The sequence below is a fragment of the Carettochelys insculpta genome, chromosome 1 (assembly GCF_033958435.1).
Source record: "Carettochelys insculpta isolate YL-2023 chromosome 1, ASM3395843v1, whole genome shotgun sequence".
In the NCBI taxonomy this organism is placed as follows: Eukaryota; Metazoa; Chordata; order Testudines; family Carettochelyidae; genus Carettochelys; species Carettochelys insculpta.
The window spans coordinates 193,641,361-193,658,773 of NC_134137.1; the positions used below are offsets into that span (position 1 = coordinate 193,641,361).

At 40.3% G+C, this 17,413-nt stretch overlaps 1 protein-coding gene across 3 annotated transcripts in view; it reads right to left on the minus strand.

Annotated features, from left to right (window-relative positions):
* LOC142014678 (ATP-binding cassette sub-family C member 2-like) overlaps positions 1–17,413 on the minus strand; it is a 68,209-nt gene that overhangs the window by 39,603 nt on the left and 11,193 nt on the right. For 2 of the 3 annotated variants that reach the window (XM_074997652.1, XM_074997641.1), the window contains exons 4-8: positions 14,230–14,387; positions 10,311–10,488; positions 7,271–7,525; positions 2,822–2,887; positions 874–1,011 (exon numbers count right to left, since the gene is read on the minus strand). In XM_074997652.1, coding sequence (XP_074853753.1) covers positions 874–1,011; positions 2,822–2,887; positions 7,271–7,525; positions 10,311–10,488; positions 14,230–14,387 — 795 coding nt within the window. Of the gene's footprint in view, positions 1–873; positions 1,012–2,821; positions 2,888–7,270; positions 7,528–10,310; positions 10,489–14,229; positions 14,388–17,413 lie in introns of those variants that run through there. The other variant, XM_074997658.1, reaches the window with a different exon arrangement.

Sequence of the window (17,413 nt, forward strand, 5' to 3'; positions counted from 1 at the left end):
ATTATAATTATACTTCCCAACCTCACAGGGATATCAAAACAAAAAGCAGTCAAGTAGCACTTTAAAGACTAGCAAAATAGTTTATTAGGTGAGCTTTCGTGGGATGACCCACTTCTTCAGACCATAGCGAGACCAGAACAGACTCAATATTTAAGGCACAGAGAACCAAAAACAGTAAGCAAGGAGGACAAATCAGAGAAAGATAATCAAGGTGAGCAAATCAGAGAGTGGAGGGGTTGGGGTGGGGAGCTCAAGAATTAGATTGAGCCAAGTATGCAGAAGAGCCCCTATAGCGACTCAGAAAGTTCCCGTCCCGGTTTAAACCATGTGTTAATATGTCAAATTTGAATATAAAAACCAGTTCGGCTGCTTTCCTTTGAAGAATGGTGCGAAAGTTGTTTTTCAGTAACACACATACCTTTAGGTCATTGACCGAATGCCCCATTCCATTAAAATGTTGACTAAGTGGTTTGTGGATCTGGAGTGTTTTGATGTCTGCTTTGTGCCCATTAACCCTTTGTCTAAGGGAGTTAGAAGTCTGTCCCATATACAAAGTCTTTTTCTGATTTGTCCTCCTTGCTTACTGTTTTTGGTTCTCTGTGTCTTAAATATTGAGTCTGTTCTGGTCTGGCTATGGTCTGAAGAAGTGGGTCTGTCCCACGAAAGCTCACCTCATAAACTATTTTGCTAGTCTTTCAAGTGCTACTTGACTGCTTTTTGTTTTGATGGTATATAGACTAGCATGGCTTCCTCTCTGTTACTACTCACAGGGATATTGTGATGATAAATTCATTAATCCATCTGAGGCTCTCAGATAATCCAGTGACCGGTGAGTGTGACAGCTCGCTTAACAGACATTGCTAAGTTACTCACCATAAAAGGAATACAGGTTAAAGTTAGCATGGAGAAAGTTGCCAGGTACCCAGATGATTTCAGAGCATCTATTTCATGTTCTCGAACTTCCATAACCTTCTTCTGATATGAAGGTTCCCATGCATAAAGTTTAAGAATCTAAATAAAAATAAAACAGAAAATTACATCACAGCAAATCAAGAGCAATGATCTTGCTTGTTTAAATAAATTTAAATTCCAAAAAAATGTATCTTCAATTGAACAATACAAAACTATAAATCTTGAACACTTACTTTTTCTAATGGAATGTTTTTTACAAATTAAATATTCTCCAATCAAGATCCAATATAGTCCAAGGTGAAATTTGCTATCCAGAAGCTTGTAGTGTAACCACTTTGAGCAGTGCCTCTTCATTAGGAAGATTACATATTATTCCAGGGTACCACTATCAGCATTCATCCCTCTATATATTTTAGTTTATTAAGTTTATCCACAGAGGTATCACCAGCTGATTTCATTATAAATCTCTTCTATCATTTGCCGATGAGAGGAAAAAATCAAATTGGTAATCCACACACTTATTTAATTTTCCTGTTGCACAGCATGTATAACTAATCATCTCCAAGTGTTCTGCCCGACAATATTGTTACTTAATTAGGAAGTAAATTTAATGTCTGACCAAAGGGTTCTGAAGGACACACGAAAACATCCTCTACAAGAGTCCAGAATACAAGTCTAAAGAATTACAATTAAGACAAAACTCTTTAGCTATTGGAATAGTTTTTTTGTTCAGCAAGTGTGCCCAGACAATCTGGAAAGAAATTCCTGGGCTCCACCTACATGACAGATACTATATAAGAAGATAATTATGAATGAAAAGAACACAAAGTATTCAAGGGAAGAGAGGTCTCAGGCTTTGTATTCCCAGTTAGTTGCCAGTCCATCATATTATAATTTTCACGAAGAAACTATTCTCTGTTACTTGCAACCAACAGTGACATCTTAAAGAAAGTAGTAACAAAGAGGAAGCCGTGCTAGTCTATACACTACCAAAACAAAAAGCAGTCAAGTAGCACTTTAAAGACTAGCAAAATGGTTTATTAGGTGAGCTTTCGTGGGACAGACCCACTTCTTCAGACCATAGCCAGACCAGAACAGACTCAATATTTAAGGCACAGAGAACCAAAAACAGTAAGCAAGGAGGACAAATCAGAAAAAGATAATCAAGGTGAGCAAATCAGAGAGTGGAGGGGTGGGGGGGAAGGTCAAGAATTAGATTGACTTGGCTCAGTCTAATTCTTGACCTTCCCCCCCACCCTTCCACTCTCTGATTTGCTCACCTTGATTATCTTTTTCTGATTTGTCCTCCTTGCTTACTGTTTTTGGTTCTCTGTGCCTTAAATATTGAGTCTCTTCTGGTCTGGCTAGGGTCTGAGGAAGTGGGTCTGTCCCATGAAAGCTCACCTAATAAACCATTTTGCTAGTCTTAAAAGTGCTACTTGACTGCTTTTTGCTCTTAAAGAAAGTACTGTGTACATTTTATAGCAGCACCAATGCCTGGGGCAGGAAACCCCAAAAATGTGGAACAAATAGTGAATAATTTGAAATAGTGGCTATATTTAAAAATAAAAGAAACATAGAAGACAATTAGATTTCTTTCTTGTTCTTCAGAAACAAACAAAAAAGGAAAAGTGTTGGTGACAACTTCCAAACAGTTAATGGCAAGCCGTCTATTCTAATTAAAAAATTAAACAAGAGAACATGTTCAAAATATCATGGATAATCTGTATTTTACAAACGAATCTCTAATTTTAAAAATGCTTTAAAAATTTACTTGAAGTACCACAGAATGTATTTTCCTCTAAAGTCTTCTTTTCTAGAAAGGTTCAGTGACAACCCTAGTTTTCTGAATAATAGTCTCTCTTCTTTATTAAAAGGAACAATGAAAATCATTAGCAGTTTATATTACCTTTATTCCATGCAAGATTTCATTTAGCAGTTTAATTCGTTGGTCTGTATTCTTTAATTGTTTTTTCTAGTTAAAAAAAAAGAGCAATGCTTACAATTTTGAAAAAAAAGCATCAGATTCAAACACACCTGTTTACTTCAGACACTGAAAATAGCTCCTGCTCTATTATTGATTCTCTTAAAAACATAGGCACTGTACATGTTACATTGTCAAGCGTGTTGCACACTGCTGACATGTACTATACCCAATCATAAAGACTGTGTCTACACAAGACTAAAACTTTGAAATGGCCATGGAAATGGCCATTTCGAAGTTTACTAACGAAGTGCTGAAATACACATTCAGTGCCTCATTAGAATGCCGGCAGCCACGGCACTTTGAAATTGATGCGGCTTGCAGCTGCGTGGCTCGTCCAGACGGGGCTCCTTTTCGAAAGGACCCTGGCAACTTTGAAATCCCGTTATTCCTATCAGCAGATACGAATAAGGGGATTTCAAAGTTGGTGGGGTCTTTTCGAAAAGGAGCCCCGTCTGGACGAGCCGCACGGCTGCAAGCTGCATCAATTTCGAAGAGCTGAGGCTGCTGGCATTCTAATGAGGCGCTGAATGTGTATTTCAGCACTTCATTAGTAAACTTCGAAACGGCCATTTGCATGGCCATTTTGAAGTTTTGGGCTACTGTAGACAGACAAAATTCATTATATATACAAGGCTTAGTCTTTTCTAATAGCCCTTTCTTTTTAAAACAATCTTGATTATTTGCAACACTTCCTGAAGCACGACTGTAATAACAGCATTTCTCAGATTCTAATTAAAAAGGTCCTAACCGGAAGTTCAGTTCTCAGTGCTCTAAAAATAAAATAGATTAATGTTAAAAATGCTTAAATATCTAAACTATGTTGATGTTGATTCCTTAAAGTCTTGACCATATTATATATTTTCTGTGGACTAATGTCTACTTATAAATTGATTTTACTTCAACAATCACAAGAAATCAAATCCTACCCACACAGCACATGTAAAAGTAGTTCCAAAAAATGACAAAACCATTTGTCTGTGTCTACACTAGCCCCCTTCTTCAAAGGGGGCATGGTAATCAGCCTGAGTGGAGAATACTAATGAAGTGCTGAGATGAATATGCAGCACCTCATCAGGCTAATTCTCCCCATGGCAACTTCAAAGTTGAAAACTTCAAAGCCCCGGCATGCTGTGTAGCCACAGGCACCTCACAGTACCTGCGCAACTTCGAACTGCCCTTACTTCAAAAAAATTTTGGGAGTAAGGGCACTTTAAAGTTGTGGGGTACTTCAAAGTGCCCAGAGCTACACAGCGTGCCGGTGCTTCGAAGTTGCCGTGGGGAGAATTAGCTTAATGGGGTGCCGCGTATTCATCGCAGCACTTCATTAGTATTCTCCACTCAGGCTGATTTCCATGCCTGCTTTGAGGAAGGGGCTAGTGTAGACATAGCCTTTGTGTGACAAAAGCAAACAGAATGGTTGTGTCTACACGGGCACAAGTCTTCTAAACAGCCATGCTAATGGCCATTTCGAAGATTACTAATGAGGTGCTGAATCGAATATTCAGAGCCTCATTAGCATTAGGACGCTTCCAGGCACAGCGCTTCAAAAGCACCACTTTCGAAAGTGCATGGCTCGGTGTGGCTACACGGGGGTCCTTTTCGAAAGGACCTCGCACCTTTCAAAATCCCCTTATCCCGCTCACTGAGCGCCATGGCTGGAAGTGTCCTAATACTAATGAGGTGCTGAATATTCAATTCAGTGCCTCATTGGTAATCTTTGAAATATGGCTATTTCAAAGATTTGTGCCCATGTAGACACAGCCAATTTAGCCCAGTCTGATTTGTGAGATGTGAAGGAGTACTTGGGTTAAACAGTATATTTTTGGAAAAAAAATCCTTTCTTCTTTCACCAATTACACCTTTGATTTAAGCTGATTCATTTCAAAAAATCCTATATTGCTAGTATTTATGCTATATTTAATTTAATCAGATTCATTTTAAAAAATCCTTTATTACTACTACTTATACTATATTTAATTTGTGCATTTCATTTCACTTGTGCAATGAAAACATGCTCATCAGTTTCACTTCCTGGTTACTAGAACACTTAAGCTGAACACTACGATTGCAAACAGAGGCCCAGATCATTGCACTCTCCCTCACATCACTGATAAGATCTGTATACTGAAGGGCACTTCTGTGTGAGACTCTTTCCACCCACCCCCACACTTCATTCTTCTTGATGAGGATCAGTTGCTTCTGTGGCAGTTTTCAGACACACATACACCAGACCTCCCAAATGCCTCTCCACAGGTCAGAGTCTCACGGCCTAAGTAGGTGGAAACAGTATGCTGGGGCATAAAAATAGCTTCCTTTCTAGCCCTGAGCAGTTTCCTTGGACAAGACAGTAACTCGGCCTATTTTAATCTTTTTGTAGACCGTGGGCAGCTGTGGCCAGCGGAAGTCTGTGATAAAACTGTGCCAGTGGAGCTGAGGTATCAGGCAGCCAGAGAGTGGGGTTCTGGATGTTAGAATATTGTGGAGGCAGGCTCCAGAGTGGACTGTGAGCCTTTTCTGAGTACTGGGGGAGTGATGAAGGTGGTCAATCTGCCCCCCCTCCACACCTCAGTGAGACAGTATCCATCATTGCACAAAAGTGAAATCTTTGGGAGAGGATCCCACAGATCTTTTTTCTTAGAATTCCCTCCTCCCCCTTTCTACAACCATGGTCAGATCCTCACTGCTGAGGAAGGTCACTTATTTCACTTCCCAACCCCAACTTACATTAATTATAATAAGCATTGTAAGGCTCGTAAAAGGTTTTTTTATTTATTTTTTTTAATAGTGAAACCTAGATTTAGGACCTAAACCTACTACCTATTATTAACTAAATGTATTGAATTACACTCAGTTCTCTGATTAACTCTCCTTGTCAGTATTTCTTGCTGCCAAGCAGTGTCTTGTTTGTGGTATTCATCTTTAGGCATGTAATTTTTTTAAGAATATAAATCTGCTCCTTACTGACAGAACTAGAGCTGCGAGACACCTGTGTCGATATCCTGTTCTCTAGGGAAATAGTTCTGCAAAACATATGGGCTATCTTTTTCCTTCTTCATCCCCAAAGGAAACTGCTAACAGGGAATAAAGACGCAGACCCAAATCAACTGCTGACTCAATAGTGGTTAGGGCACAGGTTGGCAAACTATCAGCCCTTTGAATCCAGCTCTTGTACTGCAGCTGGGGAGTGCAGTCTGGGTCTTGCCCCAGTCTGCGTGTGCCATGGGTCCACACAATTCCCAGAAGCAGCAACATGTCCTTCCTCTGGATCCTATGGGGCAGCGAGGGGGCTCCACAGCTAATGGGAGCTACAGGGGGAGCATAGAGAGCTCCTCACAAAGGAGCTGACCAGAAGGGGTTCATACTAGTGTTTCTGGAGGTAAGTGCAGCCTGGAGCTCTCCCCTCCCCCAAAACCAATCCTCTGTCCCAACGAGTTTGCACCCCCAGCCAGAGACCCTCCACACACACCAGAACCCACTGCTCTAACCCAGAGAGCCCTTCCCCCAAACCTCTCCTTCCTAGCCCCATCCCAGAGCTTGCACACACACACACACACACACACTCCAACCTCCTGCCTCAGGACAGGACTCCTGCACTCTGAACTACTGATTTCTGGCCCCACCTCAGAGCCCGAACCCCTAGTCACAGCCCTCACCCCTTCCTGCATCCCAACCCCAATTTTATGAATATTTATGGCCCTCCATACAATTTCCACACCTGACATGGCTCTCAAGTGAATACGTTTGCCCACTCCTGGCTTAGAGTGACTAGATAGAATGTGTGAAAAATCAGGAAAGGGGTGCCGGGGGTGGGGAAGTTCCCATATAAGACAAAGTTGTGAATATTTGGAAGGACTGTCCCTATAAAATCAGGACACCCAATCACCCTATTTAACTCTCCATGTGGGTGCACCAATTGCACAATTCAGGCCTTCAGATTTTTTACTTCCATTTTATTTAACAAAACTCTTAAAGAACACCCCTTACTATTTTCTTTTTAATATTTCAGTCAGCTTTGACTAAAACTAGAAATCCTAACTACTACCCCAAATCTGCAAACAGTGAATTAAATAGGATGGCTCAGGTGTAAAGTTCAGCTCACGCACAGGTGTTTGTAGGATCAGGGTCTATAACACTTCTTTAGGTACAAAATTTCTTCACTTAGTTGTTGTTTTTTTACAGATAAAGTTTAGTGATCTAAATACTGTTGAATTAGACACGAAAAGTAAGCATTCCTTACAGCAGTTAAGTCCCCCTTCCACCAAAGACAGCTGTGACTTAGATTATTTACATTAGTTTAACAATCAAGATTAAAAGTCAACTCTTCATTGTACCACTACAACTTTTTGCAGCATTTACATTTAGATTTCTTACCCTCAGCTGTTCTACTTTTGCAGCAACAAAAGCGTTTATAGGTATAACCAAAATGAGCACTGCAACACCTGCTAGCACTGATGGGCCCAGTTCTTGCCAGAGAAAGACAATAGTCATCAGGATCTGAAAAGGTGCTGACCATAGAAGGTTGAGATTTACAGTCAGTTCCATAAGTTGTTGGGCATCTGCTGACATCAAGTTCACAATTTCACCAGTAGTGTATTTTCTCCGTGAAGAATTAGCTAAGCTTAAAGCCTGCAACAACAATGAACCAAAGTGTACAGTTACAAAATGAAGAGTCTTTCTTGACTGTGTGCTTTATTTTAAAGGTGTTTTCAAAGACTTTTTTTAGGCAAAATAACATAACAGCTAAACTGCACTCAGTGGATGAGATTATGAGATTCCCAACACCACTTTGGCCCCGGCATACCAGTTAAAGGAGCCAGTGGAGAGTAATGAGGTTTTGCAAGCTCTATATGGGCCAAGGGAGAACACCCCAAGTGCAGGAATCAAGGAAGATAGTCACAGGCTATTTTAGGGTTGAAGCACTGAATCTCATGTAATGTTTGCAGCATGTCTGAGTGTCCTGAAAGAGGAGACTGTCTTCTAGACAAATGAAGTAGATACAGTGAAGTGTTTCATCCCCTGCATCCTTCAGAGTGTGCACAGTATGCATATGCTGCACTGCCTCAGATTTCTTGGCTCCCCTGCAGAAAAATGACAGAGCAAAAAATCTGTGGGGAGCAAACACCCCTTCCACAACAGCTCCAGCACCTCTGCTGAGAGCAGTGGGCAGCAAAGAGCAGATCACCATGGGAAAGATGGGGGAGAAGCCTGGGCATGCATGAATGTATCCAGAGTGAGACGTTATGAGGATGGGGCTGGGCACCAGCCTGCATGCAAATGAGTAAGAGTGAACTCCCTCTGTTGCAGGCCTGGCTGTTGCTGAATCCTGAGCTTGGAGGTGTAGGGCTGTGTGAAGCAGGCTGTATACCTGAAGCACAACAGAAGTGTAACAACTAAACAGGCAGGCCGTTAATGTTCATTAATTGTTCCCATTCTGAGTCAACTGAGGTTCCTATATCTTGCCAGAGCGTAAAGGGAACTTATTTTAAATGGCAAAAATGAAATCCTCAGCTAAGAGGGTCAATGGGTTTTCTTCCCCCTTTTTTTTTTTTTTTTTAATTTTTCTAAAAACTTTTTTCCTGTCCCACAGAGGCACAGAAGGGTTAGATTATAATTCAGGATCTATTTTACTTATCCATTCTAAAAAAAACCCACAGAAGAATGATTAGCAAAGTTGTATGACATTTGGGCTGTGTCCGCGCTACAAAAATAACTTCGAAGTTGTTTACTTTGAAGTAAGCAACTTCGAAGGTGAGTGTCTACGCACACCCTATTTCCAAGTAGGGCACTGCTCCATTCCCAGGAATGGACAAAGGACTTCAAAGTTGGGCTCCCTAGTTAACCCGTTTCACTCATTTTGTAACCTATCATGGTTAAGTTACAAATACACAATAACCAAGACCCTGTATTCCAGTTATAACCCTGAATTTTTGTTTAAATTACATTACTTTTATTTTGGTGTTCTATAAAGGAGAATGCTAGTTTAAACTGCTCATATTTGCAGACAACAAGGGTGCATCTACACTAGGAACTAACTTTGAAGTTAACTTCGAAGTTAGGTACTACATCGAAGTAGCCAGCAGAGAGTCTACATGCATTTTCCCTTACTTCAAAGTTAACTTTGAAGTTAGTTCCTAGTGTAAATGCACCCTTGTTGTCTGAAAATATGAGCAATTTAAAATAGCATTCTCCTTTACAGAACACTAAAATAAAAGTAATGTAATTTAAACAAAAATTCAGGGTTATACCTGGAATCCAGGGTCTTGGTTATTGTATATTTGTAACTTAACCATGATAGGTTACAAAATAAGTGAAATGAGTGTGATCATACTGCATTATTTTGACAAATAACATTTGTAGAATTTTGGATTTTTAGTGCAGAATTTTCCCAGGAGAAACCGTAGCAGCCCATATACAGCCCTGCCTCATTTAGTACAGTAACATAAAAAGATGGGAGTAATAAATAAAAGCAGCTTTACCTCACTTGCTGTGCAATACATTATAGCAAACACTTTGTAGCTCACAAACGCTACACAGAGCAGATCTAGAGATAACTTTTCTCTCTCCAGAAAAGTTCTTGAGCATGTTTAGAATCTAAGATCCCATGTGCTGAATAAGACAGGGACCACTACACATTTTACTACGATCTGGTATTAGCTGTGCACATTCGCAGAATGTTATGTCTAAAATATCAGGTGAAAGTTATTTTAAAAAATCCTGCAACAGTTCCGAAATTATTGTGTATCTTGCAACTTCAGCAAACCACTGCTTTGCCAAATCAAACCTCATTTTCACCGAAATGCTAAACAGCTCAACTTTTTCGCCCTAGAGAGGAAAGGACATTTTCTGCCCAGAATTTAAGCTTTCTGCTCCCATCACTTCATGGAAAGGTTACACAAGTAGTTTTTTATTATTAAAATAAAAGGAGGGGGTGGGTTTGGGGAGGACGAGGAGTCCAGCCTTCTTTTAGCTCAAAAATGGCTGAATTGTTTTTGTTCCAACTTAACAACACGCACATACAGAGCCCTCCACCTTTACAAACAGAGTAAGGTGGGGGTGGTGGGGGGTGGAGGAGAAGGAAGGGAGTGAGCTTCAGAGAACAGTAAGCAAGTGACAAAGGGGGCAGGTTCCTGATCATGCAATCTGCTCTGGCAGACCCCTGTATCTCCATGAATTTTCTGTACTCATGCACAGCTTCCCATATTAAGATGGATTTGCAGTACATGACTCTTAAAATGAAAACGTGCATTTTTAAGTATGCTGTGGCTAGTGCTCCAGGTATAGATCAGGCATTTTCATCAGTATTTTCATTAATCAACAACAAACACAAAGATGACATAGTATTTCTATCTTCCTAGACTGAGACATTTGCCCTTTGCGGATGTAAGTGGGTAATGTGAGAAGGAGCAGTTACCTTTTTGTATATTAGGCCAACAACAGCAGCCTTAATTTTCACAGAGGTGAGCATATTGAAACGCTGGTATAACTGATGGACAAGTGTCTGTAAGACAACCACAACAAGAAGAGCAATGGCATAGCCATATCCATTCCAGTGTAAATCAGATTGCTTTTCATACAGACTGATCATTTCTCTGCAAAAGAGGGAATACTAAGTTTTAAAATCTGTGCATCAATCAACAAAATGCATCTGGCAAAAGGTTTCAGTAAAACTAAAACACTGTTATTATGAGATCCACTTTCCAGTAGTCAAAGAAGTGCAAGGCAGTGGAGAAGAGAGAGTGAGCGAGCTTGTGAGGAGTCTGAAAGAGTTGGGTCTTTCTCCAGATGCAGGGAATGGTAACCCTTAAGGACAGAGAGGCAAGTGTGTGTGTTTGCTTATTTGCCCTTTTTTTGAAGAAAATATATTGTTTAATTAATAATACTCTTCTTTTAAGAAGCTATCTCATGTACAGACCCCACAGTTCTGTTCCTTCCAAGAACAAATTAAAATCATGACCAGCAGCTTTCTAAAAGAAACTAAACAAAGAGCTAAAATCAAGTGAGACACAAAGCTAATTGAAGGCTGATGCTCAGACTAATTCAAAGGGTACATATTAAGTGTTAGAGTATATTTAGCATCAAGAGTCTTGACTTCCACATTTTTGTTGCTTAGATGTAGGTTTTTCTTGTTTGTTGGAGCAGCTGAACAGAAAAGAAAAAAATTACATCTAACCCACAAAATCATAGAAGTTCAGTGAAAGTAAAACTGCAATTCAGATGTAACCGAGGACTGAAAATGATTCTGCCATGCGAAAGGAGGAAGTGATTTGTATCAGTAATAGGAAAATGTTACCCAACCAGGCGACTTATGTGTTAATCAGAAAATATATGAACACAAGATTAGTCTTAACCTTTGGACTCTCACTCTAAGCTATCACAGAATTTTTGCTAAAAAATAAACCTGGTAAGACCTATTACTTCCATTGTCTGAAAGGAATGTTAGAATGACACTGTCATCTAATCTGCATTTTTTTCTTACACTCAGTTGTTAGTAGTAGTTTGTCAAAAGCCTGAAAATAAAACTTAATTTTAACTTCTGTGTGTTTTCACTCTTTTCCCATTTAACAAGTACTGACTTTTTGGTCTACATTTCTAACAAATAAAAATGACAGACTTTAAAAAACCACCCAATATTTGTGCTCCATAACCAATGAAGTCAGAGTAATGCCCCTCTCCAATGAAACAGTATTTGAGGATTATTTCACAGCCAACAATGTAGACACAGCCCTGAGTTCAGGAGTTAAATCTGGCTAATTTCTTGAGCCACTTTCTTTTCTGGTGGTGTCTATATTGTGCCTCACCTCTCAGGAGATGAGCCACTTTGAATATATTTTCTCTCATTCTTCCTCATCCCATTATGGGTAAGGAAATAATTGTCACCTTGTAAATCAAGCCTCTCCTCCCTCCCCGACTGGTTAATATTTCACTGTTTTATTTAGTGCATTAATAACATCTGCCAATTAATTATTGATAGCAAAATGGATGTGAATGTCAACATATTCCGCCATGTAACACCAGGAGAGAGAAATACATCTTGTCACTAGGATTCATAATTAATGAACATTTTTTCACCTTACTAGTTTCTTGTACTAGTTATTATAGTCACACAAGGCAGGAAGGAACTCCCTAACTGGTGGTATAGCATGCGATGGGGTAAATCACAGAAATCTCCTTTGAGTTGCTCTGTTCTTTGCTGATCATGCCACTGACATTTGCCTTCCTTCTCTCTAGGGCTCCCCACCAAACTGTCCTGGTCTCCCTGAGCCAAAGCATGGAGGTGGGTTTACCATCTCCCCTGCAGAGCAGCATAGGCACTGAACCAATTTAGTTCTGGGAGGGCTCAGTTGTAAGGGTACAGCATGCAGAAAACTAACCCCAAAATGGGACCAAAGCCCCAGATAAATCAGTCTTATTCTGTGTAAGAGTTTTACACAGAGAAATCTCCTAAGGTGAGCCCACTGTACCAGTGAAAGAGAAATATACACAGTGGTTGTCTCCCCCAGGTAACAATTATTTACCCTGGGTTTGATAATAAAAACACTTTGGTTTATTAAGTACAAAAAGCAGGATTTAAGTGGCTGCAGGTCAAAATAAGACACTACATTCAGATGAACAAAAACACACAGCTAGTTTTAATCTACTACAAAACTCGTTACATGCAAATTCTTACCCTAAACAGCTGTTTTTATCTCAGATAGGCTACATCCACACTGGCACAAAACTTCAAAATGGCCATGCAAATGGCCAAATCGAAGATTACTAATGAGGTACTAAAATGCATATTCAGCGCCTCGATAGCATGGCACTGGCCGCAGCTCTTCAAAATTGCCACTTTTCACTCCCATGCAGCTTTTTCAGATGGGAGTCCTTTTCGAAAGGACCCTGCCAACTTCGAAATCCCCTTATTTCTATGAGCTGATAGAAATAAGGGGATTTTGAAGTTGGCGGGGTCCTTTCGAAAAGGACCCCCATCTGGAGGAGCCACACAGTAGCGAAAAGTGGCAATTTCGAAGAGCTGTGGCCAGCAGCATGCTAATGAGGTGCTGAATATGCATTTCAGCACCTCATTAGTAATCTTTGATTTAGACATTTGTGTGGCCATTCTGAAGTTTTGTGCCAGTGTAGACACGGCCATAGAAACCTTTAAGTCAGTGTTAATCTTTACTCTGGCCTGGGTCTACAGCTTCTTCAAAGATCTTTGTATCCTCTTAGGATAGGCCAGGAAGTTTCAAAGGCTTCCTTCCTATTGCTTAGAACAACTTTACCCCATGGCAGGAACCCCACATACCCAGGAAAAAATACCAGGTTCAAGATGTATTCCAGTACCAGGTGGCATGGTCTCATATCTTCCTGGGACCAACCAGTTTGGACTTACAGGGTAAACAGGGATATTTGCAGGTCAATGACTTGCTCACCAAGCCATTCAGGCTCCAGGGCACAGAAATGGCCCTCATTAACACATTTAGAATTATAAACAGATCCACATTTCATATTTCTGACTTCACATACACAAGAAGTGATACATGCATGAAGAAGTGCAAAAGAAGTGATACATTTAAGAATAATACATGCACAATAACTGGAAATACAGATTCAAGCAGACTGTAACTGTAGAACTGATGTATTACATGATGAATTTTGCAAAAAGTGTCTTTGAGTTATACATATTCATCTCAGTGGGATGCAAGATTTTCCTGGCTATGACAATCTTCCAGGATAGAGTAGTTTTGCTTACTATGCTTATGTACCTAGATTTTGTGGAGCATACCAAATGAACTATAGCAGTGCTTTGACTGGCTGCAGAAGTGCACAGCTCTCACAGTCAATGTTGCATGCAATCAGCACGCACCGCACTTCACATGCCCTCACTATGTGCGTCTCACTTTAGTAAAATTGAAAGAAAAACAACTATGTGCACAGAAACCAGTGGAAACTGGTAACCCTCCACACAAGCAATGGTAAACAAAATGTCTTGTGGGCCTTGCATAGAATCCTGGTGAGCCACAGGCTGCCCGCAACTGACCTAACACCTCACCCTGAAAATATCAGAAGTATCTTTTGTTTTTGTTGGTCACTGGAAATAAAACTTCCTGCAGGAAGTGGGTTTGTTTAATCCCTCAAAAATATAAATACATGTAACAAGTGGATAATTTTAAGTTATAGAGACCTTTGTGCTAATAAATTTAGCCATTGAAAAGTTGTGCTAGCAGAACGAAATTTCTGGACGCTATGAATCCTTTAGCTTTATTATTATTGCTATCCCGAGCACAAAATGGAGCACATAACAAAAAACAACAACAAAAAACCCCAAAACAAACAAACAAACACCTTACTTCATTATCTGTGGACTGATGAAGGACAGAATATCAGAGGCAACTTTCAGAATGGCAACTTTAATCAATAAAAATCGAAAAGTCTGCCATAGAGGGTAAAGCAGAGATGGTTTCTGGTAACTTGCTTTCCTTGATATCACCTCTTTGTGACATGGAGCCTGTCAATTACAAAAGAGACAGACACAATTAAGACATATTTTAACACAAATATTCAGAGTGTCACATGAAGTAATCTTCAACCTGAAGCAAAAGTCACACCTCTGGTGCTACGGAGCATATGTTTTCCAAATCTGTGAGGAAGCTGGAATTAATGTACAAGAAGAATTTAGACCATCTACTAATCCTTTATGAAAGGGGAAATAAGGGTTCATCAATCACCCTTCAATATTATAAAATGCCATTTTTTACCATGGGTAGACCCTCAACAGAAAGTCTTCCTCAAAAATTTATTGTTACTATGTCCAAAAATCTGTTAGCCATGTTGACAATTTTTGTACTATATGCAGAGACAGATGGTAAGAAGTCATTTATAGGTAGTTTTACATCGTATCTGTCTGCTTTACAATGGAATTTTAGCAAACGCTCTATTTAAGATGTCTCAAAATTTCTAATGGTGAGTTATCAGTTGCTGAGTAGCTTTCTAAATTTTAACCTGGCATTTTGGAATTTTCCTAGATTAGTCTCAAATCTAAAGTAAATATTCTTGTGAAATCAGAGCAAAATTAAATCTGCTATACTCAGGTACTTCAAGAATGGGAGGAGGGAGATACTCTCCAGAAATCAGTTAGGGTCTGAAAGGCAGCATCTAGAAAAAATATGGCCCTCTAAGGTCTGAAGCCTTTTTCTCCAGTAAGCAGCAGCCATGTGCTCAGCTAGAGAGAGTCAGATCCTCATATTCAATCACAGTTGCAGTAAAACAATGCAATATCAGGCTGATAAGGCAGCACTCCAGTCCTAGCAATATCACCCTCACTAAAAATAAAGGGACAGATCTTAAGATGCTTACAGAAAATTGTGTTTGGTATCATTCTGCCTGGCAAGAAACTGCTTATTAATAATTGTCATTGTGAAATATACACTTCTCTACTCTTTTGTGTTTATGTGCTCTTTCGTTTATCTGTATAATGTCTGATTCCACAAATGTTTCTGTCAGTTGCATAACTTCACAAGATTTCACAAATTTCTCAAGATTTAAATCAGCTAAGGAGGTGGGGTGCAACTGGTTAAATAATGGTTTTCTCCTGGTCATGGATTGATTAAAGAACTGTTTCACAATGGGCTAGGACTTGCGAAAAACATTGTTTGTAATACTCTAGTTTAGTGATTCTCAAACGGTGAGTTGGGACCCCATTTTAATGGGGTCACCAAGCTGGCTTAGACTTGCTGTAGCTCTGAGTTGAAGACCCAAGTCCACTGCCCAGGGCTGAAGCTGAAGCCCTGTGGAGGGCTGAAGCCCTTGAGCTACGGATTTGACCCCTTCCCAGCTCAGGGCAGTGGGGCTCAGGCTTTGGCTTCCCCATCTGGGCAGTGGGAATTGGGTGGGATTGAGCTTCAGTGTCTTCTTCTGGGGTCTTATAGCAACTTTTGTTATCAGAAGGGGGTCCTGGTGCCATGAAGTCTGAGAACCTGTTTTAGTTAAAATACAGGTTAATACTTCTCTCTCTCTCTCTGTGTATATATACATACACACATATACAGAAAGAAAGAGAGAGAGAGATCTAAGTTGGATGCAAGTTTTAACTATAAAAACTGTGATTCAAAAGGAAATTCTTTGAAACCTAGTGCTGAGCTCAAGATCAGAGATATCAGACCTCAACTCCTGGCCAAACATATTGTGCAGAAGCCAGAACCACCAGATGGCTTCCAATTGGCCATCAAGAAAAGTTTGTCTGCCTTAGTGGAAGTGGTGAGCATAATAAGCTTAGTATGTGTATTCTGTTCATTAATTGTTAATAGATACAAGGTATGGACAGTAGACATGCAAGGCTCTTCTGCAAGAAAAGGATCCCCCAGACCCATACAGCCCTGAGTCTACTAGGAAGGAGTGCTAGCCCTGAGGCAATGGAGGAGTAAAGTTGGGTTCTCTATGTCCTCTGCATTTCGAAAAAAAGAAAAAAAAATGGGAGTGAGACTTCTATACTGTGCAGCTAACAGCTCTTCTGAGAGGTACTTCGGTCTTGCACTGACAGATTTTTGACCTGCTGGTCAATTGCATAACTAATAGAGGCCAGTGCAATGGATATATTTATGATTAAATTTACAGTTCAATAACAAAATTTCAATGACTGGTGCAGTGGATATATATTACTTTAAATATGAGCCATCATTATTCAGTAAGCATTGGACAAGGCAAAATTGAACTGCTCTTAAGACTCTCAGTGAACAGAGGCTCTTCACACAGATATCCTAGGTTATGGCATTCCTGCAGCGTCTAGCCAAACAGCTTTTAAAAAATCCATAATGTGAAACTTCAAAAATAATAATAAAAAATGCACAAACCGCCACCCAGAAATTTCATTCAAACATTACAATGAAGTCTTCATGACAGATCCTTACTAATGGTTGTAATACACCTTGCATCTACACACACCAACATTTGCAATGGTGCACAAATGTTTCCAAAGCCCTATATAATAGTGTTTACTTACAGCAGTGATTTTAAACATTTTTATTTGTGGTCCCCTTAAGTTTCAAATGAAGGTGTGGACACTTTTGGATATTCATCCTGTAGTTCACAGATCCCTACCATAGAAGTCTTAGACTGAGAAGAATTCAACTATAAATGTTGCATATAGGGATATAAAATCCTGTTTAACTGGTTAACCGGTTAAATGCTAAGTTTAACTGGCTACCTGTTAAATGCGTTGGGCTGGGGTTGGTGGGGGGGGCCACTCCAGCCCACAAGGGCTGCTCCAACTGGGCTGGAGCACCCCCCACTTGTGTCACACTGGGACTGAGGCTGTTTGAGCCTGGCTGAAGTATCCCTGCCTGCGGCGCTGCCATGGGTGGGGGCACTCAAGCCTGGCCAGAGCAGCCCCTTTCCACTGCAGGGGACCCCTCCCCTCCCCTCTGGGGCTACCACGGACAGGCCTCCTAAGGCTCTGCTGGAATGCCCCTGCCCAAGGCAGACTTGTGAGGCTGGAGTAACCCCCTACCCACAGTAGGTGGGAGACTGCTCCAGCCC